Source organism: Hyperolius riggenbachi, chromosome 6 (assembly GCF_040937935.1).
Source record: "Hyperolius riggenbachi isolate aHypRig1 chromosome 6, aHypRig1.pri, whole genome shotgun sequence".
In the NCBI taxonomy this organism is placed as follows: domain Eukaryota; kingdom Metazoa; phylum Chordata; class Amphibia; order Anura; family Hyperoliidae; genus Hyperolius; species Hyperolius riggenbachi.
Window position 1 is genome coordinate 236,276,565 of NC_090651.1, and position 26,882 is coordinate 236,303,446.

Consider the following 26,882-nt stretch of genomic DNA (forward strand, 5'->3'; position numbering starts at 1 on the left):
TCACACCCTGGAGACCATGGCATACATCTTGCCTGTAGCTGTTCTTCCAAATCTATATACAGATTGCTGCTGCCTGGATGATGACCCTATATCTGTTACAATAGAAAGAAAATAGTGCATGTAAAATGTACATTTCTACTGCTATCTATAACATTTGTAATTTTTGCTGCTGGTCAACTATTAAAATAAACCCAAGGTGAGAATAACGTGGAGGCTGCCACATTTATTTCCTTTTTAACAATACTAGTTGCCTGGCAGTACTGCTAATCTATTAGGCTGCAGTAGTGTCTGAATTACACCAGAAACAAGCATGCAGCTAATCTTGTCAGATCTGAAAATAACAGAAACACCTGATCTGCTGCATGCTTGTTCAGGGTCTATGGATGATAATTTCAGAGGCAGAGGATCAGCAAGACAGCCAGGCAACTGGTATTGCTTAAAAGGAAATAAATATGGCAGCCTCCATATCACTCTCACCTTGGTTTCACTTTAATCAGCTGACAGCATTACAATGCAATAATTTTGTGAGCAGCATAATACATACTGACCTCTAAATATGTATAGACAGCATGTAAGAACAGTACATGCCAAGATGCAACCAGTAGATCCAGCCATTCCTAGCCAGCAAGACCATCCAAACTCATAGTGGATTCCCAGGAATACGTTCTGTAGCACCAGAGTAGTCCTTTCTACATACACCTCCACTGCGTACCACACAGACCCGATCATACCTGGTATACCTGGGTGAAACAGTGCACAATATTCTGAAATGTGCTAACATAGGGTAATTAGTATATGATATAATGGGTGTATTCACAAAGGGACATTACATTTTACATTGTGCTGATAGTGCACATAAAATTCCGTAAGCTACAAACAGCGACTTATGCAAATAATGTAGGCATTATCGTGACTTACGCAAATAACAGAAGTTGAGTATGCACTCATCACACTTGCTGTTTCTTTTACATGCGTAGACGTGCTTTGGGTGTAATCAGTGCTTAAGCTATTTGCGTAAGTCACAGTGCACAGTGTAGGTAACATTCATTAATTGTTATATGCATCGTCTGCGCTATATAAAAACGATTGTTGTGACTACACCCCAATGGGAGCTAAAAGATTATTTAACCTTATAATAATAATATGTATGAATCAAAGGTGCAAACAAGCAAAGTAGACAGGACAAAACTTATTTTCATAGCATCACCTTTTCCCCCTCACCTGCCTCTAATGTATCAGATAAGCCTAATACAAATCCTGACCCCTGACCTTTCCCTGACACAGTGGCTGCAACCCCCACACCAACCCAAAGCTTGCATTAATGCATAGCCTGTTCACAATGGAATTGTATAAGTCATTCTAATCTTTCACTTAAACCCAAACCCTCTGACCCTACCCTTATCTGACACTAACCCTCATCTGAACCTAACACTAACCAACCATAACCCTTAATTTCATAACCCCTAATAATAGTGATACATACTTTAGTAATGGAATGGTTAGCTTGGATTCTTTGATCTCCTGGAACTGTAGTAATTATAACATAATGGTGTGTAAAGAATTTATGTATACTTTTGGAGTAGCTCTCCTGTAATCTGATAGGAGCCTTGGGTCCCATTCAAGTCATTTCGGCACTTGGATGGCACCATGTAGCACATGACTTGGGCGCCGTGCATAGACCTTAATGGGCCCCGGTGAAGCTGCCCCCCCCCCCCCTACAATCAGCCCAAATAAAAATTCCATCATGTTTGGTTAGTGCTACGTTTGTGCCCATTTAGGCTGCAAAAATTAAGATTTGTGCTGCTCTCTTTTTGAAGATAATAGCACTTATTTTCTCCAAAATGATAACATGACCCAGCCCCCATAAAACAACCTATGGGCATGAAACAGATATGCGTGGTTTGTGCTGTGTGTGTGCTCATTTGTGCTGCACAAATCATCTTTCTATCTTTTATAGTTTTTGAGATATTCATGTTTTTATAAAGGTCAAAAGTTTACTCAGGCTCACTCAGCCTTTGCAATGTTTCACTCCCCCCACCCCCTACAACATTGCAAAGGCTAAGTGAGCCTGAGGAAACTTTTGACCCATAGGTTGTTTTACGGGGGCTGGGTCATGACAGAAATTATTGGTTCGAAAATTGAATGGTGTTTACCTAGCATATTGGTTTGGGATTATACAATAGCAAAATATTTGAATGTAAAATACATTAAAAGACAACAAAGCAAGAAAATTAGGAAACCATTTGACAAGGTTCCCTTGAAACTGGAACATCAAACTTATTTCTCTTGGTTAATGTAGAGGAGAGTAGTAACATCTCTAATGGCCCATACTCACGGGCAACTTTTTTGCATGTCGCAAGCACACGGGAGCGTGCTTGCGACATGCTGGCGACAGCTAGTCGCCAGGTCCCTCCGCATACACACGGCGGAGGGACCTGGCAAACCTGGCAAACTGATGCGACGGAAGCTGTCGCCGTTGTCCCTCCCCCCGCCGGAAGCGCCGTTTATTTACTATCATGTTGCTGTCGCTAGTCCGCGTACTCACGCGGACTAGCGACAGTTGCGGCGGAGGTGCGGCGGCGACTGTTTGCCATGCGATTGAAACTTTCAATCGCATGGCGACATGAGCGACGGGCGACAGTTCGGGGTGCGCGCGCGGGCAACGGCCCATACTCACGGGCGACCTGTCGCCGCAACACGCGCGCTCCGCGTGTTGAGGCGACAAAAGTCCCTCGTGAGTATGGGCCATTACATTCAGTATTGGCTGGGTCCCTGCTGGCACCAGGACTGTAAGTGAAAGGCATTATAAATGGTTACAGAAGTCACCAGAGCAGAGGAATAGTACACCTAAATGGGCACACGCTCCAATGTCAGAGGTCGGATTTAACAGTAACTATTTTTCCATCTCATCTGGGATTTACTGTATTTTTCGGACTAAATGACCCTCCGGACCATAAGATGCACCTAGCTTAAAGAGACACTGAAGCGAAAAAAAAATGATGATATTATGATTTGTATGTGTAGCACAGCTAAGAAATAAAACATTAAGATCAGATACATCAGTCTAATTGTTTCCAGTACAGGAAGAGTTGAGAAACTCCAGTTGTTATCGCTATGCAAAAAAGCTATTAAGCTCTCTGAGTAACTTAGTCGTGGAGAGGGCTGTTATCTGACTTTTATTATCTCAACTGTAATTGAACTGTTTACTTTTCCTCTGCTAGAGGAGAGTTCATTACTTCACAGACTGCTCTGAAAGACTCATTTTGAATGCTGAGTGTTGTGTAATCTGCACATATTATAGAGTGATGCAATGTTAGAAAAAACACTATATCCCTGAAAATAAAAATATGAGAATATTTTCTTTGCTGCTAATCTTCTAGTAATTATTCATAGTACACAACCAATTCATTATATCATATATTTTTTTTCGCTTCAGTGTCTCTTTAAGGCTGTGTTCACAGTGGAACGTTACAGGTGCACGTTAGAGCAGCCTGTAATGCATCCCAACTCAGAGCAATAAAAACTCAATGGGCTGTTCACAGTGCCCACGTTGCGTTACAGGGTAATGCTTCACGCTGTATGAAAGTGCAGCATGCTGTGCTTTCTACGCGGTTTTAGCCGCGTTAGACTGCTTGCACATGCGCAGTGATTAGCCACATGGCTAATTAATATTCACTGCACTGCTGAAGTGCAATGTTTTCTTCCTGGAGTGGCCGCTTTGTGCGCTGATTGGCTGGCGGGACCACATGATGCGGAGTGTTACCATCACGTGGTCTCCGCAGTCTATACTGCGCACCAAGAGCTGCATAACGCGGCTCACTCTGGCATCCTCCTTCAACACCACCAGGCGTTGCGTTAGGGGCACGTTATGTGACCTTAACGTCCCCTAAAACGCAACGTCCTAATCTGAAAGAGGCCTTAGAGGACAAAACTAGGGTAGAAAATATATATACTAAACTTGGAGGTCCATGGCCTTGTGAATCTTCTCCCATCAATCCCCCCCAATTATTTCCCTCCTGTGTCTCATCTGTCCCCTTGTGTCCTTCTGTCTCCTCTGTCCCCCTGCGTTTCTTGCGTTCCCTTGTATCTCTCCTGTCGTTATGTCCTCCTTTCCACCTCTCCCTGTCTCTTCTGTCCCCGGTGTGGCTCCGTCCCCCTGCCCTGTGCCTTCTGCTCTGTCCCTTCTGTCCCCAGCGTGGCATCTAACAACCTCTCTGACACGGGGTAGGGGGACAGAACCACGGGGACAGATGGGGATGGAGGATATGGGGACAGAAGGGACATGGAACAGCATCATCCACAGGACACTTGTGGACCATAAGGGCCCGTTTCCACTAGAGCGAATCCGCATGCGTTGTCTGCATGCGGATTCGCACAGCCAATACAAGTGGATGGCCCTGTTTCCACTTGTCAGTTTTTTCCAGCGTTTTTCTGTGCAGGATTTTTCTGCACGGTAGAGCCTGCAGAATTCGCCTGCGTGAGGAATGCAGGCGATTCGCAGGCTATGTATTTGATAGGGAAAACGCACATGCGTTTTTTGCCGCGATTTCGCGTGCGAATTCGCATGAAAACTAATGTAAATTGAACCAGGCAGTGACATGGTTAAATTCGCATATACCCTGCCTATGCGAAATCGCATGCGAAATCGCGGCAAAAACGCATGCGGAATCGCATCCGCATGCGATTTCGTCAGTGGTGGAATCCCAGCGATTCGCACCGCACTAGTGGAAACGAGCCCTAAGACTTTTGGGGGAGAAAAAGTCTTATAGTTCACCAAAAATGCGGTAACTATTTTTCCATTTCAAAAATATCTACAAAATGTGTGCATTCCTTACACAAAAGGCTACTAGAATGCTTGTTTTTGCTCTAATCATGTCCCATCTTGATTACTGTAACACCCTACTCTGTGGCCTATCAAAACACAGAGTTGCATGCCTCCAGTCCCTACTGAACTCTGCTACTCGGCTCATCCACCTCTCGTTCCTTTGATGCTGCCCCTCTCTGCCAAATGCACTATTGACTACCAGTCACCCAAAGGATCCAGTTTAAATTGCTAACATTATCACACAAAGCTCTACACAGGCTATCCCCTCTGTACATTTCCTTATTAATCTCCATTCCTGGACTTTAACTCCTCCCAAGAGACCCTCTTGTTATCCAGCTTGGTCACCTCCTCTTACTCTCGCATTGAGGACTTCTCACAAGTGTCACCTCTCCTTTAGAACTCTATGCAACAGCCTATCCTTCATACTCTAAGCCTGGAAATTTTCAAACAAGACACACCTTTTCAGACAAGCTGATAATTTGCTATAGCTAGAATTTAAAGCTCACTGGCCCATTCGCTAACCCCTTTGTCTACTTCCTGAGTGTCTCAACTCCGCTACCCTCTAGATTGTAAGCTTTCAACGGCAGGGACCTCCCCCTTTTTTACTATTTCTGTGCAATTTATAAAATGAACATCTATCCGTATTATTGTTTTATTCAAACTAAACATCAATTGTATGTATCGGCACTTGTGTCCTGATTGTGCAGTATGTTGAACGTCTCATCAATCTATGCTCCCCATTGTTCTATGTTTTGCATGTTGTACAGCACTATAGAAAATGTAAAAAATAAATGTAATAAATAAAATAATAATAATTTGCTGTTTTTAGGAAGATTTCTCTCAAACGGAACACAGTCAGTAATAAAACCCCAACATATCTTCTAACCCTTTTTTTTTTATCCAAAAATGTATTAAGTATAGTCCTGAAAACCCACCTCCAATTCCAAATATGAATCCTGCCATGTAGCACATGCGCAGCTTAATATGAGGCTCCTCCCTCAGGAACTTGACCACATCCAATCCCAGCACCAGCATAAAGAGGGCAAAGCTCGCCAGGATGTCTGCTGTGATCATAAGGGCTCTTGTAAGGACAATCTTTACTGTAAAGAAAAAACACATTTATCAGCAGCACAAATGAATTTACCAGAGGAAGACAATTCAGCTTGTAAACTCCTTATTCAAGTGGAGGTGGAGACAATCAGTGTAAAAGTACTATATCTAAATTAATATTGGAGCCCATGGCCACCACTCGATGAAAGTCTCTGCTTCGAGAGTCGTTGCGTACAAAACTGCCAAACTGGGGTGTGTGCGCGCAAATTTTATGTGGCCAGGTTATTTTGTGTTGAAATCTGTCTGCACCTGTTAAATTGGCATTTATAATAGCTACATTGAGGGTAGTGCATTTCTGCGTATCTTAGAAAATATCTTTTTTTTTTTTCATTGTGGAGAATGTATGGAAGCCCATGGCATCGATTTGATCAAGTGACTGGTTTGTAACTCTCTAACTGGTAGTTCATGATTATGTAATCATGTCTCCTTTTTGCTGCTTGTGTATGCCAGAACAGGAAACAGAAGTGAGATATGATCACAAATATCCACTCAGAACCTTACAAATTAATCACCTGATTAAAACTCATCATGGGTTCTCCATGAATTCTCCTTAAAGAAAAATCGTAACCAAGAATTGAACTTCATCCCAATCAGTAGCTGATCCTCTTTCCCATGAGAAATCTATGTCTCTTCTCAAAGGGATCATCAGGGGGCTCTGTATGGCTGATTTTGTGGTGAAACCCCTCCCACAGTGTGATGTCAGCACCTCACAGCTCTGAGATCCTTACATCACATTGCGGGAGCCTTGCTGTATTGTGGGAAATAACATAGCATCTCCTTCCAGTGACATCACCTGTGAGCAGTAAAAATGTCACCATGTGATGAATGTCTGAATGTAAATCAGAGACAGGAAAAATTTTACAATGAGCAAACAATGAATACATCATTTATCAATTATTGTAAACATTAAGCACTTTTTTTTATTACATTATTTTCACTGGAGTTCCTCTTTAAGTAGAATAAAGGTACCATCTCTACAGTCCTGGCCAAAAGTTTTGAGAAAAATATGAGTTTTCACAAAGTTCGCTGCTTTTAGATCTTTGTTTCGGTTGTTTATGTGATGTACTGAAATATAATTATAAGCACTTCATACGTTTCAAAGGCGTTTATTGACAATTACATGAGATTTATGCAAAGATTCAGTATTTGCAGTGTTGGCCCTTCTTTTTCAGGACCTCTGCAATTCGACTGGACATGATCTCAATCAACTTCTGTGCCTAATCCTGACTGATAGCAACCCATTCTTTCATAATCACTTTGAGTTTCTCAGAATTAGTTGGTTTTTGTTTGTCCACCCGCCTCTTGAGGAATGATGACAAGTTCTGAATGGGATTAAGATCTGAGGAGTTTCCAACGTTTCAACATTTTGGTCCCCGAGCCACTTAGTTATTACTTTTGCCTTATGACACGGTGCGCCATTGTGCTGGAAAATGCATTGTTCTTCACCAAACTGCGAACAAGAGAAAAGGCTGTACACAAACTGCACCACCAAAACTATATTCAGAAAAGTATAAATTTTATTGAACATCAAAAAAGACCATAAAAACACTTAAAAAGGGGTCCTATGACCCACTAAGTCAGAAACCCATTATAAAGACACATGATAATGCCATAATAATAAATGCTTCTCCTCAAAGAAATAGATACAGCCTGAAAAAACAATACACTTTAACCTGAGGCTCAAAATAAGAGCCCCAAGTAAAGAATGGAGACCCGGGTCATGCACAGAAAACAGTGACTAATACAGTGTGGATGAAAAGAGAAATAAATGGGTGAGTAATATCTGTCACCTAGCGTGCAATAGGGTATATGCTCATAGACAAGTGGAATATATGGCGTGATACAAACAATGATGATGAGCAGATATGCAGCTGGCTAACAAGTGACTGCCAAGTGGTTAGGCATACTGTACCGACCAGGGACTCCACAAAATGGATGGTGATAATCTCAGGTTGAGGGAAGCATGTGAGGCTCCACGCGTGGCGTGATCTCTATGATCACTTCATCAGGAGCTGAGGATTGTGGGATATGGGACATCCCATATCCCACAATCCTCAGCTCCTGATGAAGTGATCCATCCCATATCCCACAATCCTCAGCTCCTGATGAAGTGATCATAGAGATCACGCCACGCGTGGAGCCTCACATGCTTCCCTCAACCTGAGATTATCACCATCCATTTTGTGGAGTCCCTGGTCGGTACAGTATGCCTAACCACTTGGCAGTCACTTGTTAGCCAGCTGCATATCTGCTCATCATCATTGTTTGTATCACGCCATATATTCCACTTGTCTATGAGCATATACCCTATTGCACGCTAGGTGACAGATATTACTCACCCATTTATTTCTCTTTTCATCCACACTGTATTAGTCACTGTTTTCTGTGCATGACCCGGGTCTCCATTCTTTACTTGGGGCTCTTATTTTGAGCCTCAGGTTAAAGTGTATTGTTTTTTCAGGCTGTATCTATTTCTTTGAGGAGAAGCATTTATTATTATGGCATTATCATGTGTCTTTATAATGGGTTTCTGACTTAGTGGGTCATAGGACCCTTTTTTAAGTGTTTTTATGGTCTTTTTTGATGTTCAATAAAATTTATACTTTTCTGAATATAGTTTTGGTGGTGCAGTTTGTGTACAGCCTTTTCTCTTGTTCGCATTACTCTCATTTCTGTACTTTGCACGCCAATCTTTACATATGGGTGTGCAAATGCGTTAGCTCATTGATGTTCTTCACCAAACTGCTGTTGAATTGTTGGAAGAAGTTGCTGTTGGACGGTGTTTTGGTACCATTCTTTATTCATTGCTGTGTTTTTTGGTAAAATTGTGAGTGAGCCCACTCCCTTGGATGAGAAGCAACCCCACACATGAATGGTCTCAGGATGCTTTACTGTTGGCATGACACAGGACTGATGGCAGCGCTCACCTTTTCTTCTCCTGACAAGCCTTTTTCCAGATGCCCCAAACAATCGGAAAGGGGCTTCATCAGAGAATATGACTTTGCCCCAGTCCTCAGCAGTCCATTCACCATACTTTCTGCAGATGCGTACTGTGCGTGCAGATGCGCTCACACCTGCCTGCTGCCATTCCTGAGCAACCTCTGTACTGGTTGCACTCCGATCCCACAGCTGAATCCTCTTTAGGAGACGATCCTGGCGCTTGCTGGACTTTCTTGGTTGCCCTGAAGCCTTCTTAACAAGAATTGAACCTCTTTCCTTGAAGTTCTTGATGATCTTATAAATTGTTGATTTAGGTGCAATCTTAGTAGCCACAATATCCTTGCCTGTGAAGCCATTTTTATGTAACGCAATGATGGCTGCATGCGTTTCTTTGCTGGTCACCATGGTTAATAATGGAAGATCAATGATTTCAAGCATCACCCTCCTTTTAACATGTCAAGTCTGCCATTCTAACCCATTCAGCCTGGCAAAATGATCTCCAGCCTTGTGCTCGTCAACAATCTCACCTGAGTTAACAAGACGATTACTGAAATGTTCTCAGCAGGACCGATAATGACAGCAATCAAATGCAGTGGAAAGGTTTTTTTTGGGGGGATTCAGTAAATTTTCATGGCAAAGAAGGACTATGCAATTCATTCGAACACTCTTCATAACATTCTGGAGTATATGCAAATTGCTGATATAAAAACTTAAGCATCACATTTTCTCATTTCCAATATTCTTGAGAGTCTCAAAACTTTTGGCAAGGACTGTAGATTTATGCCTGTAAGGGTGCTTCTATACTTACATGGATGTTCAGCTAATATGGATTCATACTGGTCACATGTTTTGATGCCATCCTGAGTATTGGTCACACATTCCCACCACAATCCTCGACATTTCTGGCTGACCTGGATGAAGGAATTTTTTTTACTCATATATATATATGCTAGGGTTATTCAGAAAGTAACAGCTATGCAAGGTATTCTTTCTGTGTAATTTAATTTGTACTTGGTGGTGGCTTCTGGAACTCTCAGGAGTGAGAGTTACAGAAGTGGGTTTAAAGTGAATAGATATTCCTTTCACGTTTCCTTATTTAAGCTTACAACTGCTTAATGGTACTTAAAACTTTGTGAAACCTTTCAAGATTTTCTATATTTTTATAGGGATGTGACCTAAAATATTTTCTATTGTTTAAACATGACCTAAAAGCGGATAAAGAAAAGATAGGAGGAGGCATTGGAAGAGACCATGAGACCAAGGTCCCAAGAAGTAGTGGTTCTGTGGTGAAAGAAATGCCCCTGTGTTTTCTTCATCCAGTAGTAGTATTCTATCACAACTGGGAGCTTGTGTCACCACCAATCTACATCATCACCAGTCAAATACAGAGGTGTTTCGTGGCTAGGTGGGGGGTCCAGAAGAGTCTCTTATGGGTTCCAGTGATTTGGTTGAACTGGATGATGTTTTGGATGATGAGGCGGCTGATCCAACATGGTCGCTATCTGGTGGGTTAGGCACTAGCAGGCGTGAGCAGCATGGAGAAACAGAGCAGACGGTTGGCCAGCAGCCTGCAATTGCTTTCCCGTCTGTCAGTACCCACCAGTCCAATGCTGAGCATGGACGTGCTAGAACAGGTCGCACCACTTCTCCACGTGCATGCACGTCCCCTGCATGGAATTATTTTACTGTTCTGTAAGAGGATGAATCCAGGGCAGTCTGTTCTGTGTGCCGTAAATCGGTGAGCAGAGGTAAATCGGGCACCGGGTTTGGCACTTCAGGGCTGATAAGCCATCTGCGCAACCACCACAGAAAAAAAATAAAAAAAATTATAATGACTGCCGTGGAACTACCTCTAGGTCCCATGTCCTACGACAACTCCTGCTGCTCCCAAAAGAATTATAATGACTGCCGTGGAACCACCTCTAGGTACCATGGCCTACGACAACTCCTGCTGCTCCCAAAAAATGATAATGACTGTCGTGGAACCACCTTTAGGTCCTATGGCCTATGACAACTCCTGCTGCTCCCTAAAAAATTATATTGACTGCCGTGCAACCACCTCTAGGTCCCATGGCCTACGACAACTCCTGCTGCTCCCAAAAAAATTATAATGACTGCCGTGGAACCACCTCTAGGTCCCATGGCCTACGACAACTCCTGCTGCTCCCAAAAAAATTATAATGACTGCCGTAAATCCACCTCTAGGTCCCATGGCCTACAACTTCTCCTGCTGCTCCAAAAAAAATTATAATGACTGCCGTGGAACCACCTCTAGGTCCCATGGCCTACGACAACTCCTGCTGCTCCCCAAAAATTTTTTAATGATTGCCATGGAACCACCTCTAGGTCCCATGGCCTACGACAACTCCTGCTGCTCCAAAAAAATTATAATGACTGCCGTGGAACCACCTCTAGGTCCCATGGCCTACAACAACTCCTGCTGCTCCAAACAAAAGTTGTAATGACTGCCGTGGAACCACCTCTAGGTCCCATGGCCTATGACAACTCCTGCTGCTCCAAAGAAAAAGTGTAATGACTGCCGTGGAACCACCTCTAGGTCCCATGGCCTACGACAACTCCTGCTGCTCCAAACAAAAATTATAATGACTGCCATGGAACCACCTCTAGGTCCCATGGCCTACGACAACTCCTGCTGCTCCCCAAAAAATTATAATGACTGCCGTGGAACCACCTCTAGGTCCCATGGCCTACGACAACTCCTGCTGCTCCCAAAAAAATTATAATGACTGCCGTGGAACCACCTGTAGGTCCCATGGCCTACGACAACTCCTGCTGCTCCCAAAAAAATTATAGTGACAGCCGTGAAAACACCTCTAGGTCCCTTGGCCTACGACAACTCCTGCTACTCCAAAAAACAAAAACAAATGACTGGTGGAACAGCCTCTAGGTCCCATGGCCTACGATGTTTCAAAAACGAGGTTTCAAATGAGAGTACTGCTATTGTACCGCCGGAACGCGGAATTTCGTAGAATTCCACCAAATACTGCCGAAATGTAACGGATACGGAATTTCATTCTGACGGAATTCCAAATTTCCGCGGAATCGGAAATCGCCCTTTCCGATCATCCCTATGTGAAACAATATCAGGTAAATTTCCAGATAGCGCTCATTAACAGTTCATATTATAAAAGCATCATAGAGCCCCCCCCCCCATAGAGCAACTCACCGGGGGATGCGGCCCAGACCAGCCCGATATCGCTTCTGGGGTATATGGTCACCCCACTGCCTCCACCTGGCAACCTCCAGCTATTCACAGTCATCTAGGAGTACAAAAAGGGGCTTCCATAGCGTAAAGTGTCTTTTATTAAAAATATAGGCTTAAACCTTTAAAACTTGCGAACCAGTCAAACAACTCGGTGACATACAAAAAATGCACTATACAAAACCCTTATATGTTGTTATAGGGTTCGCGGTTTGTGGCCGAGCTATATGCGGATATAGGAGTGTGTATAATACACTACCAGCACCGCCGCTCACCGTGCGTTTAGCGTTACATAGACGGCACTCCGCTCTAGATAATTGCAGCACCTGCTGCGTCCAGCCTGCTCTGTGTGTGACGTCGTCGCTCCGCCCTACGTGTTACGTTATAAAACAACTCATCAGGGGCTACAGAGCCTCGGATGCAACGAAATTAAATCCTATTAATGCATGCAAATTAGCCTCCCTATCGGCCAATCCACATGCCTGAATAGCGTGCTCACACGCCGCGATCCCCTTACAGGAATTCAAACATAAATTCATGCTAACTTCCACTTTCTTACTTATTAGCATCCAGTTGGAATAAGATTATTTGCATATAACCAGAAATCAGTACACAATATATTCAAAAAATAAGAATGGCATTTCAATATGTTAACGGAATTCAGAATTAAAAAACATTACGACCTGTTACAGATCCCAAATTCTCATATGAGCCAGTGTGTGTGTAACACTTCACTGCAGCCAAGTACCCAAACGGGGACATTAATTCATCTCTATTCAAATGGATGGTTAGCACACATTGCTACAGTAAAACCCAATATGGGTGAATAACACCATACTGCAGCCAAATAGCAGCACCGTCAATCACTGACCACCAATATGGCCATTGTAAATATTGATAGGGGCTTACTCTTCCTACAATTATATACAAATTGTCACTTAGTTAGGTGATGGTCTCTGGATGTGTTCCACATCATACTGGGCATCTCTGCTATTCTGTATACCTTGGTGCTCTCTTACCTCCCCTACCCTCCGGCACGGGGCTATACTATCAGGGGGCCCCACTTCTTGTAGAAAAGTGGTCACACCCAGATTACCATTCCCCTTACAATGCACATTTTTAGGCTCACATGTTACTTCTACACTCTCTCTGTCAGCAATCTACAAGTATACACCCCCACAGGTGATAGGAAGGGAACACAGGGGCACCTTAGACACGCAGAACCCATTAGGGAACTTGTTCCCAGATCACTGGGTTATCATAACAAGGACACCCCCCCCCCCCCCCAGGCCACATATACACCCCACCTAACTATTACTGATAAAGCAGTTCAGATCAATTTCAATGTTCAGGCCTTTTGGTTTGAGTGTCTCCATGTTGTAGATCCATTGCGTCTCCAACCTGGACACTGCTCTCTCCTTATTACATCCTCTCCACCCAGGTACCAGTTTTTCCACCCCACATATTTTCAACCGCCTACAGTTCGCAGCATGTTGTTCCAAAAAAATGTTTAGAGAAGTTGTGCACAGTGCTGCTCATAAGGATTCCGGATATCCGGGTAACCCGGATATCAGAACTTTTTAAGCCTATCCGACCGGATTCGGATTGCAGATAGCTGGGCCCAAATCTGGATAGCTATCTGCGGATAGTTGGGCGCATAATCCGGATATCTGCGGATATTGCGGGTATCCGGATCCAAAATACTGTAACTAAGGTGATGACGTCCTGGAGCCAATCAGAGCAGAAGTCCTAGCAACCAGTCACAGAGGGGAACCCTGGCCGGCACCACCTGACCTCATTGAGCCAATCAGATGCCTCCCAGCCTAAGCCCTGGCACCCAATCACAGAAAGGAACACTGGCCAGCCCCCCTGTATAATAAGGAGGGCTGCTATGATGAGACAGATCGTCCTGGCTTGCTGAATTCACACTGAGAGACATGCTCCAGTGCTGGTGCCCTACAAAGAGCTGTACACAGTTATAAACCTAAAGCTGTTCATTGATTAACCCCTTCACTACTATCACTACTCTATAGTTAAGTCGTTAATTAGCTTGATTAATGTCTCATAGTGTGACAGTTAAGGCAGCCATACACTGGTCGATGTGCCATCAGATCGACCAGCTGACAGATCCCTATCTGATCGAATCTGATCAGATAGGGATCGTATGGCTGCCTTTACTGCAAACAGATTGTGAATCGATTTCAGCCTGAAACCGATCACAATCTGTTCAGCTGCTCCTGCCGCCTGTCCTCCCCCCGCACATACATTACCTGACGCTGGCTCCCGGGCATCTTCTCCACGCTGCACCGCTCTGTTCTTGCTCCATCTCGGCGCTTCCTGTGTCACTCCGTGACCAGGAAGTTCAAATATAGCGCCCTCTATTTGAACTTCCTGGGTCACTGCAGTGACCCAGGAAGCGCCGGGATGGAGCGGGTGCAGCGCTGAGAAGATGCGGAGAAGACGCCCGGGAGCCCGCATCAGGTAATGTACTTTTCATCGGATCGGCCGCCGCTAGCGACGCGCACTTTACCCGCGGGCGATCGAGGGTAATTTCCCGCACGGCGCGATCGACGGACCGATCCGATTTCGGGAGGAAATCGGATCGTCGGCGGCGTTTACCGCGAACGATTGGCAGCAGATTCGATCCCAGGATCGAATCTGCTGTCGAAACGGCCGGGAATCGGGCCAGTGTATGGCCACCTTTAGAGTGTGTGCTGCAGTGCTGCTGGGCCAAGGGCTGTACACAGTGATAAGCTGTTCAGTGATTAACCCCTTCACTATCACTACACTATAGTTAAAACGTTCATTAGCTTGATTGATGTCATAGTGTGACATTTAGAGTGTGTGCTGCAGTGCTGCTGCAGCTGCTATGTGTCTGTGTGTGTGCTGTGCACACACCAGGCCAGCTGCTGCCTGCCACGTGCAAACACGTGCAAAGTGCAAAGTGCCACATGCAAAGTGCAAAGTGCAAAGTGCCACGTGCAAAGTGCAAACAAGTGCAAAGTGCAAACATGTGCAAAGTGCAAACACGTGCAAAGTGCAACATGCAAAGTGCAACGTGTAAAGTGCCACGTGCATAGTGCACACACATGCAAAGTGCCACATGCAAACACGTGCAAAGTGACACGTGTAAAGTGCAAACACGTGAAAAGTGCAAAGTGCAACGTGCAAACACGCACAAAGTGCAAAGTGCCACGTGCAAAGTGCAAACACATGAAAAGTGCAAAGTGCCACGTGCAAACATGTGCAAAGTGCAAAGTGCCACGTGCAAAGTGCCACGTGCAAAGTGCAAACAAGTGCAAAGTGCAAACACGTGCAAAGTGCAAACACGTGCAAAGTGCAACGTGTAAAGTGCCACGTGCAAAGTGCAAACACGTGCAAACACGTGCAAAGTGCCATGTGCCAAGTGCAAACGTGAAAAGTGGAAAGTGCCACGTGCAAACACGTGCAAAGTGCAAAGTGCCAAGTGCAAAGTGCAAACACATGAAAAGTGCAAAGTGCCACGTGCAAACACGTGCAAAGTGCCACGTGCAAGTGCAAACACATGAAAAGTGCAAAGTGCCACGTGCAAAGTGCAAAGTGCCACGTGCAAAGTGCAAACATGTGCAAAGTGCAAAGTGCGAAAATGGTATCCGAGCAGCACTGGTTGTGCTGTATAAAGCCCTTTCCTATGTTGTAAATATGTTCTCCCCATCTTTTGCGCAATGCTCTAGTCGACCAGCCCAAATACTGTAACCCACAAGTACACCACATCAAATACACTGCATGGGGTGTGTTGCAGGTTATGAACACCCTAACTTTCAGGCAGGGGTCACACTTACCGGCTTTCGTACGCGTTTTCTGCACAGAAAAACTGACTTCAACTGAGAACTCATGTTAATCAATGAGCTAGGTCACACTTTCATGCAGATTTCGCATGCAGAAAAAAAACTGACATCTTGCGCAATTTGTCAGTTTTCTCTATAAATTACATTAGCTGTTGTACGGTAGAGGTCACATTTGTCTTTCAGTTTTCTGAAAAGTGTAGAAACTGAAAGACAAGTGTGACCCCTGCCTAAATGTTTTATTGTTGGCATGAGACCTCACTTCCTTGGTCTTGATAGTGTAACCCTCCTTGCAAGCTCTACAGCTTCTACAAGGGTGAAAAACGTCCTCTTGCCATGGGCTCCTTTTGTACTTTGGCGGGTTAACACAGCTAGGGGCCAGATAATGTTTTAAATTCGGGGACTTTTTATATAGGAACTTAGGTTTATCCGGCAGGGCCTTCCCCAATGGGGGGTCCTGTTTAAGTATACCCCAATGTTTTTTAACAATGGCTTCCAATTGTCTGAGTTGTTTATTGAATTCTGTTAAGAAGCCAAAATCCATCCCCTGTTTATTCCTGGGTCTTGCCTGAAAAGTATCACTCCGTTCTACTGCACCCACTTCTATTCTCTGGGTTTCTATCACAGCAGGAGAGTATCCTTTATCTATAAATCTCTGGGCTAACCTGATTGATTGATCATTGTAATCCTCCATATTGTTGCAATTTTTTCTGATGCGCAGAAACTGCCCCTTGGGTACTGCCCTCATCCACTGGGGGCGATGGCAACTTTTTATCGGTATAAAGCCATTCCTGTCTGTAGCTTTGAAGTGCGTCTTGGTCCACAAACCATGTTCAAAATATATACAAAAATGACTCGCACACCAGCAAGGATATAAATGCAAAAAGTATGTATTCAAAATGTCAATAAATAGCAACACAGTATGTCAGAAAGGATTACATACAATAGCCTGCTTAGCAGACATCACAGTTAATGAGCATTACACTGATCAATCACATGGAGTCAAGTTGTAATGAGTATAAATAGATAGATGCATTACACTGGCAACAAACATGGTGATAAGTTATACAAATCAAATCAAGCAAAATGAGCAAGACAAAGACTCCATAGTGAGAAAAGTATACCCTGACAGCGCGCTGTTTCGTAACCTTCGTCAGAGAGTATACACAATGAGCTCCTTCTGGCTGCTGCAAGAAAGCACTGTGACACACTACTTTAAATACCTGAACAGACGCCGACCGCCCGCCCTGGACACCTGGGCTAGCCTTTTTGGTGCATGAGAGACTACGCGGCGGCCGCCGCGAGTCCCACCGCGTCACTTCCGGTATCACGAATCCTCGCTTCCTGTGCCGCCAGCCATACGGGGACAGACATCCCCAATATGGCCGTCGCACATGCGCAAAGCGGGGAAACCATGCCGGGACAAATACGCTACGTACAATAACAGTAATGAGCAACATAAGATAAGCAGGTAGCGATGTGGATGTTCCAGAAGGCGGGTCTTCGATTCTTTATACAAAACGGTGTCCAGATGCAGGGCTTTCATGTACAGGTTACCACGACACTAATCTAAAAATAAAAATACAAAAATACATTATAAATCTACAGGAGCAGCACCGATCAGCAGCATTTAAAGGGAAAAACCTACATAAAGTACTAATGTGTAGAAACCAACAAGTAGTCTGTAAAAACCGCACATTAGCCCAAAAATCAATCGAGCAGACCCCAGAGCCTCAGTCCTTATCTCAAAAAGGGTATTAAATCCACCTCCTCATTCATACCACTTGGTGATTTACTGTCCAATTTATAAATCCAGAATAACTCTCTCTGAAGAAATTTCTGCTCCAGATCGCCCCCCCTAAACGATGGGGTCACCTCCTCCACTACCCTAAACCTCAACTGAGAAACATTATGGCCTGCTTCCAAAAAATGACGTGCCACTGGCGAATCCAGTTCACCGCAGCGTATATTGCTGCAGTGCTCACTGATCCTAGTCCTCACTTCCTGAGAGGTCTGTCCAACATATACCCGGCCACAGGGACAAAAAAGACAATAAACAACGTTCTTAGTGGAGCAATTAGCAAAAACCCTTAGTGTGATGCGTTCCCCTGTACGGGGATGTGGAAAAGAGGGGCCCCTTTGAACATAGCTGCATTGTGCACAGTGGCCGCATGAGAATATACCAATAGGCCTTGGTAAACTGCTGAGCCAAGTGTCGCGACTTGATGTTGATGGACTAGTGCTTTTGGCGTGAACCAAAGAATCCCGCAGATTCTTGGAGCGACGAAATGCACATACAGGTTGATCGCGAAAGGTGTCAGCTAGAACTGGATCACTGCGCAACACATGCCAGTGTTCCTTAATGACTTTCCGTGCCTGTAGGGAAAGAGGAGAATAAGTTAGGATCATCGGGATACGCATGGTACCCACTTTGGGCTTATTTGAAAGCAAGGTTGAACGATCCTTTGCCGCAGCTCTCTCTAGGGCCTGTCTCAAGACATTAATGTTATAACCTCTTTGTCTGAAATTATCAAACATGACCCCCGCTTCTCTATAAAATGATTCGTCTGTGGAGGAAATCCTCCGCAGGCGTAGAAACTGGCTGTAAGGGAGTCCCTTCTTCAGCCTCTGTGGGTGGTAAGTTTTCGCTTTGAGGTAAGTATTTTTGTCAGTCGGTTTTCTATATGGTGCTGTTTGTATCAAGTCCCCCTGAATGGAAACCAAAACATCAAAAAAATTTACTTGTGTTGGGCTATAATCCAAACTAAACGGAATGGTAGGTACTGATCTATCAAGATCTTGTTTAAAACTAAGCAACGAATCCTCTGTGCCGGCCCAAATCAGGAAGACATCATCAATGTACCTCAGCCAGCATAGATCATGGCTGATGTACAGAGGGTGGGTATAGACGAAACTGACCTCAAAGGCCTCCATAAAAAGATTAGCGTAGCTAGGGGCCACATTACTTCCCATAGCGGTTCCCTGTTTAGAAAGAAAATCAGTTGTGTCCAACAAAAAAGAACGCATGCAAGAGACCCTAGGCCGAAGAACCTGATCCAACAAAACAGCCAGTGGTTGAAAAACAGAGTTAGTGCCCGCCACAATTGGTCTACCTGGAGGATGGAAAAGTGTTTTGTGAATTTTAGGAAGAACATAAAAGAGTGGAGTAAGAGGAAATGGAGTAAAAAGAAAGTCATATAATCGTTTGGAAATGATGCCAACCTCAAGGGCACCTGAAATCAGGTTGTCAACTTCCTGTTTGATCATAGTAGTGGGATCCCCTGAAAGTTTCAAATAAACATTGGCATCATTAAGTTGCCTCATAACTTCTTGTCTATAATCACTGATATTCATGACCGCCGTGGCCCCGCCCTTGTCGGCCGGCTTGATTACCAGCCCAGGATTAGAGCATAAAGAAGTAAGCGCCTGACGCTCCCCAATGGGGAAATTGCCATGAGCTGGACGTTCAAGCCGACCGACATCGCAGAGATCACGTTGGACCAAGTGAATAAATGTTTCCACAGTATGAGATGTAGTAGGCGGTTGCCACTTACTTTTGGCCCTACACATAGTTAGGTCAACCTCCGGGGGAAATAGATGAGAAGAGGGTCTGTTGGCAGTGACCTGGCTGGAGAAGAAGGCCTTGATACGCAAAGTCCTAAAAAAATTAAAGAGATCACAGTCTAACTCCAAAAGAGACCCTGAGTGGGTTGGGACAAAGCCCAGGCCTCGCCTCACAAAACACTTTTCCATCCTCCAGGTAGACCAATTGTGGCGGGCACTAACTCTGTTTTTCAACCACTGGCTGTTTTGTTGGATCAGGTTCTTCGGCCTAGGGTCTCTTGCATGTGTTCTTTTTTGTGGAACACAACTGATTTTCTTTCTAAACTCTCCGGCTTTGGTTCTTTCCACTTTCCTGTTCTCCTATGCACGATGGATGTCACCAGCCTGTACACTTCTATTCCTCACTCTGAAGGCATCTCTGTCATCCGGAACAACTTGGCTAAAATGGATATTACCCCAGCTCTGATGGACTTTGCTTCTCCAGCTGTTGGAAGTGGTTCTGATTAAGAACTACTTCCGTTTTGAAAATAGTTTTTACCAGCAACAACAGGGAACCCCTGATGAGTCGTAAGACAAAACGCGTAGGGCGTGGCTAATAAATGATTTTACACCATATCAAGATTGTCTAGTTGCAGTGGGCTGCATTATATCCATGCGTGGAGGGAACATATACTAGCCAGCATTTCTGTGGAGGACCGCTTACCAAAAAATACTATGTGGCTGTCTATGACTGGGGCAGCATAGATTAAAGGTGAGCACGGTCCTGCTGGGTGGTAGCACACCTGTGTGTTATAGAGGTGGCCCCTATAGATACCTAGGCACGGTGACATAGTGGCTATTGGGTCTGATCCCGTCTGAAGAATTGCAGTAGCAGCCTACGCAATGATATGTCTTTTATTGTTTTAAACCTGGAATCGGGAGTAATCCTATTGGTCTGAAATGAGGAGAAGCCAGGACTTGGTGATACCTATATGTGCTGATTGCTGTCTGTGAGGTCTGGGCAGCTACAGCCAAAGGTGAGGGCAATCCCTGCGGGTGGTGGAACACAGGAAGAAGGTGTTACCCTCTAAATATCACACGGGCCCTAGCTGGTGGAGGATCAATTTTGAACTGATAGGCTATGCGATGAATTTTTTTCTTGTCTTTCTTCTGTCTGAGGTTGACTGAAGACGATCAGCTACGCCGGTGGTGGCTACGAGGCCAAGAACTTTCCTTTGGGTTATTCCTTGCTATTAGTGGACTGTGAGGCAGCGCAAATTTCTGGTTTTTATAATTTTATATGTTGGTGTGACATTTGAATTTGCAGCATACCCACGGTATTGTGAGTAAGATATATTAGGTGTGGAGCTCGCTAAGACATTATTAATTTTGAACAACAGGGAACCGCTATGGGAAGTAATGTCGCCCCTAGCTACGCTAATCTTTTTATGGAGGCCTTTGAGGTCAGTTTCGTCTATACCCACCCTCTGTACCTCAGCCATGCTCTATGCTGGCTGAGGTACATTGATGATGTCTTCCTGATTTGGGCCGGCACAGAGGATTCATTGCTTAGTTTTAAACAAGATCTTGATAGATCAGTGCCTACCATTTCGTTTAGTTTGGATTATAGCCCAACACAAGTACATTTTTTTGATGTTTTGGTTTCCATTCAGGGGGACTCGATGCATACAGCACCATATAGAAAACCCACTGACAAAATACTTACCTCCAAGTGAAAAGTTACTACCCACAGAGGCTGAAGAAGGGACTCCCTTACAGCCAGTTTCTACGCCTGCGGAGGCTTTCCTCCACAGACGAAGCATTTTATAGAGAAGCAGGGGTCATGTTTGATAATTTCAGACAAAGAGGTTATAACATTAATGTCTTGAGACAGGCCCTAGAGAGAACTGCGGCAAAGGATCATTCAGCCTTGCTTTCAAATAAGCCAAAGTGGGTACCATGCGTATCCCGATGATCCTAACTTATTCTCCTCTTTCCCTACAGGCACAGAAATTCATTAAGGAACACTGGCATGTGTTGCGCAGTGATCCAGTTCTAGCTGACACCTTTCGCGATCAACCTGTATGTGCATTTCGTCGCTCCAAGAATCTGCCGGATTCTCTGGTTCACGCCAAAAGCACTAGTCCATCAACATCAAGTCGCGACACTTGGCTCAGCAGTTTACCAAGGCCTATTGGTATGTTCTCATGCGGCCACTGTGCACAATGCAGCTATGTTCAAAGGGGCCCCTCTTTTCCACATCCCCGTACAGGGGAACACATCACACTAAGGGGTTTTGCTAATTGCTCCACTAAGAACGTTGTTTATTGTCTTTTCTGTCCCTGTGGCTGGGTATATGTTGGACAGACCTCTCGGGAAGTGAGGACTAGGATCAGTAAGCACCGCAGCAATATACACTGCGGTGAACTGGATTTGCCAGTGGCACGTCATTATTTGGAAGCAGGCCATAATGTTTCTCAGTTGAGGTTTAGGGTAGTGGAGGAGGTGACCCCATCGTTTAGGGGGGGCGATCTGAAGCAGAAATTGCTTCAGAGAGAGTTATTCTGGATTTATAAATTGGACAGTAAATCACCAAGTGGTATGAATGAGGAGGTGGATTTAATACCCTTTTTGAGATAAGGACTGAGGCTCTGGGGCCTGCTCGATTGATTTTTGGGCTAATGTGCGGTTTTTACAGACTAATTGTTGGTTTCTACACATTAGTACTTTATGTAGGTTTTTCCCTTTAAATGCTGCTGATCGGTGCTGCTCCTGTAGATTTATAATGTATTTTTGTATTTTTACTTTTTAGATTAATGTTGTGGTAACCTGTACATGAAAGCCCTGCATCTGGACACCGTTTTGTATAAAGAATCGAAGACCCGCCTTCTGGAACATCCACATCGCTACCTGCTTATCTTATGTTGCTCATTACTGTTATTGTACGTAGCGTATGTGTCCCGGCATGGTTTCCCCGCTTTGCGCATGTGCGACGGCCATATTGGGGATGTCTGTCCCTGTATGGCTGGCGGCACAGGAAGCGAGGATTCGTGATACCGGAAGTGACGCGGTGGGACTCGCGGCGGCCGCCGCGTAGTCTCTCATGCACCAAAAAGGCTAGCCCAGGTGTCCAGGGCGGGCGGTCGGCGTCTGTTCAGGTATTTAAAGTAGTGTGTCACAGTGCTTTCTTGCAGCAGCCAGAAGGAGCTCATTGTGTATACTCTCTGACGAAGGTTACGAAACAGCGCGCTGTCAGGGTATACTTTTCTCACTATGGAGTCTTTGTCTTGCTCATTTTGCTTGATTTGATTTGTATAACTTATCACCATGTTTGTTGCCAGTGTAATGCATCTATCTATTTATACTCATTACAACTTGACTCCATGTGATTGATCAGTGTAATGCTCATTAACTGTGATGTCTGCTAAGCAGGCTATTGTATGTAATCCTTTCTGACATACTGTGTTGCTATTTATTAACATTTTGAATACATACTTTTTGCATTTATATCCTTGCTGGTGTGCGAGTCATTTCTGTATATATTTTGGCATTTTAGGGCCATTTATGTGCCCGTCTTACAGACTCAGCACCCATTGAATTATTTGAATGATTAATTTAAGATTTTTTGCATAATTAAGGGTGTGCAAACCTTTTTTGTAAATATTTCACAAACCATGTTCCCCTTGTGGATCTCCAAATCCAGAAAGACCACACTCTCAAAACTACAGACAGAACTCAGCTCGATATTTAGATCATTATCATTCAAGAACTGGATCTATTTCTCAAAATCTGAGGCACTGCCCTCCCACATAATTAACAGATCATCAATATATCTGGACCATTTAAAGACCCGCCCCGATTCTGCTCTGATCAACATCTCTTCCTCCCACACTGCCATAAAGATGTTGGCAAAGCTGAGTGCGTATCCGGCCCCCATGGCACATCCCCTAACCTGTAAGAAGTATGTGCCCTGGTGCCAAAAATAGTTATGCGTTAATGCAAATCTCAATAATTCTACAATAAACGTACTCTGCTCCTCTTTTATCTCAGTTCTGGATAGATACTTCCGGACTGCCTCAATTCCTTGTTGGTGGGGAATGCAAGTATATAAAGAAGAAACATCGGCTGTACCCAATAATGTATTTTCAGTCACCTGTACCCCATCCAGAATCTGAAGCGTATGTTTAGTATCCCGCAACAAATGAGGTATCTATGATACAGCTACCTGTAGCATGTCATCCAAGTATTCCCCTAAACGGGGTGTGTTATAGATCCCATCCTGCTAATTATAGGGCGACCCGGAGGGCACACAGGGTACTTATGAATCCTTGGGGTTTGGTATATGACTGGAATTTTTGGTGCGGACGGCAGTAAATAATCATACTCTTTGTCATTTAGGTGCCCCTGTGCTCTCTTCCTATCACCTGTGGGGGTGTATGCTTGTAGATTGCTGACAGAGAGAGTGTAGTAGTAACATGTGAGCCTAAAAATGTGCATTGTAAGGGAGGATGGTAATCTGGGTGTGACCACTTTTCTACAAGAAGTGGGGCCCCCTGATAGTATAGCCCCGTGCCGGAGGGTAGGGGAGGTAAGAGAGCACCAAGGTATACAGAATAGCAGAGATGCCCAGTATGATGTGGAACACATCCAGAGACCATCACCTAACTAAGTGACAATTTGTATATAATTGTAGGAAGAGTAAGCCCCTATCAATATTTACAATGGCCATATTGGTGGTCAGTGATTGACGGTGCTGCTATTTGGCTGCAGTATGGTGTTATTCACCCATATTGGGTTTTACTGTAGCAATGTGTGCTAACCATTCTTGTTGAATAGAGATGAATTAATGAATTAATGTCCCCGTCTGGGTACTTGGCTGCAGTGAAGTGTTACACACACACTGGCTCATATGAGAATTTGGGATCTGTAACAGGTTGTAATGTTTTTTAATTCTGAATTCCGTTAACATATTAAAATGCCATTCTTATTTTTTGAATATATTGTGTACTGATTTCTGGTTATATGCAAATAATCTTATTCCAACTGGATGCTAATAAGTAAGAAAGTGGAAGTTAGCATGAATTTATGTTTGAATTCCTGTAAGGGGATCGCGGCGTGTGGTCACGCTATTCAGGCATGTGGATTGGCCGATAGGGAGGCTAATTTGCATGCATTACTAGGATTTAAATTCGTCGCATCCGAGGCTCTGTAGCCCCTGATGAGTTGTTTTACAACGTAACGCGTAGGGCGGAGATACGGAGCGACGACGTCACACGCAGCGCAGACTACAATTATCTAGAGCGGTGTGCCGTCTATGTAACGCTAAACGCACGGTGAGCGGCGGTGCTGGTAGTGTATTATACACACTCCTATATCCGCATATAGCTCGGCCACAAACCGCGAACCCTATAACAACATATAAGGGTTTTGTATAGTGCATTTTTATGTATGTGACCGAGTTGTTTGACTGGTTGACAAGTTTTAAAGGTGTAAGCCTATATTTTTAATAAAAGACACTTTTACGCTATGGAAGCCCCTTTTTGTACTCCTAGACGACTGTGAATAGCTGGAGGTGTGCAGGTGGAGGCAGTGGGGTGGCCATATACCCCAGAAGCGATATCGGGCCGGCCTGGGCCGCATCCTCCGGTGAGTTGCTCTATGGGGGGGGACTCTAAGAAGCCTTTATAATATGAACTGTTGATGAGCTCTATCTGCAAATTTACCTGATATTGTTGAAGATACGCACGCATCTTACCAGAGCGATCCGCCCGTGGAGTGGGCGTTAACAGTTTTTATTTGGACTTTTGATTAACAGTGTACAGAGCCATAACACGTTGCACTTTGAGCGCTGCTTTATTTTTGTTTGTATATGAAACATTAGAGGTTCATATAGCACCATTCTTGCTCTCCCAACATCATAGAACCATGATAATTCTTACTCTCACACTGTGTAAGTGCCTGGCGTACAGAAAAAAAATAAAATTAAAAATGGTTCTCATTGACTTGACAGCGGAAATGTCATTACTTGTGAACTTGTATAATTCATTTTCCAGTTAGAAGAAGGATCTTCGTGACAGCATCAATCACTGCCCTACTAATTTAAAAGAACGATGTCAGCCAACAGGAAATAGTAAGCCTGTCACAAAGAATTTAGCTTAATGTGAGATATTGGGTATTTCCAGTAGACAGGGCTGACTGCATTCTTGCATAAGTTCACAAACTACTGATACATTGTGTGCGAGAAATGTGATTTATTCTGTAATATGAAATAATGCCAAGTGGGGAAGAAACATGATTACTACAAAAGATGTCCTGACTGAGTACGAAAGTCCACAGCAAATGCCATTAATTAAAGTATGCCATTTTTGTTATGCTGGTGTTGAATGAGCCATTAAACAATGCTCTGTTATAAGATGGAAGGATAAAGGCTGACTTTAGTCCCTGAGAATTACCTGTATTATAGTATTATATATACAGTATAATGGTATTATAATGACAATATTATAACTGGGGGCAGTATAGGGATGTTAATGGAAAAACCTTATAGTGGAGGGGAATATACTGAAAATCTCTCCAGGAGAGAAACTCTGTAGCAAATCTGTAGCAGGGGGACATAATGGCTGTACATGCTATGAGCTATTTTAGTTATTTATGTTATATTTTTATGTTGTATTCCAGTTCTTAAGATGCTGTTGTGACCATACAGCTGTATATGTTGATTAATACATGAAATATCTGCTTAGCATTGATGTTTCCCTGTTAATGGTGATGAATTGAATATACTATACTAAACCACGCTAGGTTAGTAGGTTGCTGTGTATTTTCTGTGTTAGGTTCTACAAGCATCCACCTTTATCTTTAGAAACACACTTCTCACAGTATGACACTGTGGCCTGTGGAGCAGTGTAGCTTGTGTGTGACTTAGTAATATAAGTACCTACAGCATGCAACCTGAGTCCACAGACTATTGTGTTATGCCCATTATTTGCTACCTCTCACAGTCTGTTACGAGACACCTACTTTTTGCTGTAGGGCATGTCCCCCCCTCCCTCTTTGGTGCTTAGTGGAGCCCTTGATTCTTTTTGAACACCCCTTGCTAACGTCCACCAAAAGTTTTGCGTAGTGCATGCCCCTTTATTTGGTGCTGCTTAGTGGTGTCTTAGTTCTTGTGGGACTGGAGTCTAACAACACCCCTGGTTAACATCCACCCTAAAGTTTTGCATAAGACTGACGTTTTAGCGTAATTTATTGGTCTCACCTCTAGGCTGTCATCTGCATTCACCATCCAACAATCGGTCCATGTGGCTACAACCAGGAAGACAGTGGAGACCAGAGCCAGGCAGAGAGCCAAGAACTGGAGGGCCACGATCATTCTCAAGCCTGGAGGACTCCAAAACATGAAAAACTCTTTACACAT

At 44.1% G+C, this 26,882-nt stretch overlaps 1 protein-coding gene across 1 annotated transcript; it reads right to left on the reverse strand.

The window, feature by feature from the left end:
- LOC137522685 (claudin-16-like) lies at positions 1–26,882 on the reverse strand. Its single transcript, XM_068242750.1, has 5 exons — positions 26,724–26,882; positions 9,684–9,786; positions 5,761–5,925; positions 549–740; positions 1–92 (listed from the first exon to the last, which is right to left on the reverse strand). Exons 1-5 carry the CDS (start codon positions 26,880–26,882, stop codon positions 1–3), a joined length of 711 nt encoding a protein of 236 aa, XP_068098851.1.

Coding starts and splice junctions, on each gene's coding strand:
- LOC137522685 (XM_068242750.1), bottom strand. CDS start 26,882: ATGTGTAAAGAGTTTTTCATGTTTTGGAGTCCTCCAGGCTTGAGAATG. Junction 9,787..26,723: donor ATGCAGATGACAGCCTAGAG/GTGAGACCAATA, acceptor TCCTTCATCCAG/GTCAGCCAGAAATGTCGAGG. Junction 741..5,760: donor ATTCATATTTGGAATTGGAG/GTGGGTTTTCAG, acceptor TGTTTCACCCAG/GTATACCAGGTATGATCGGG.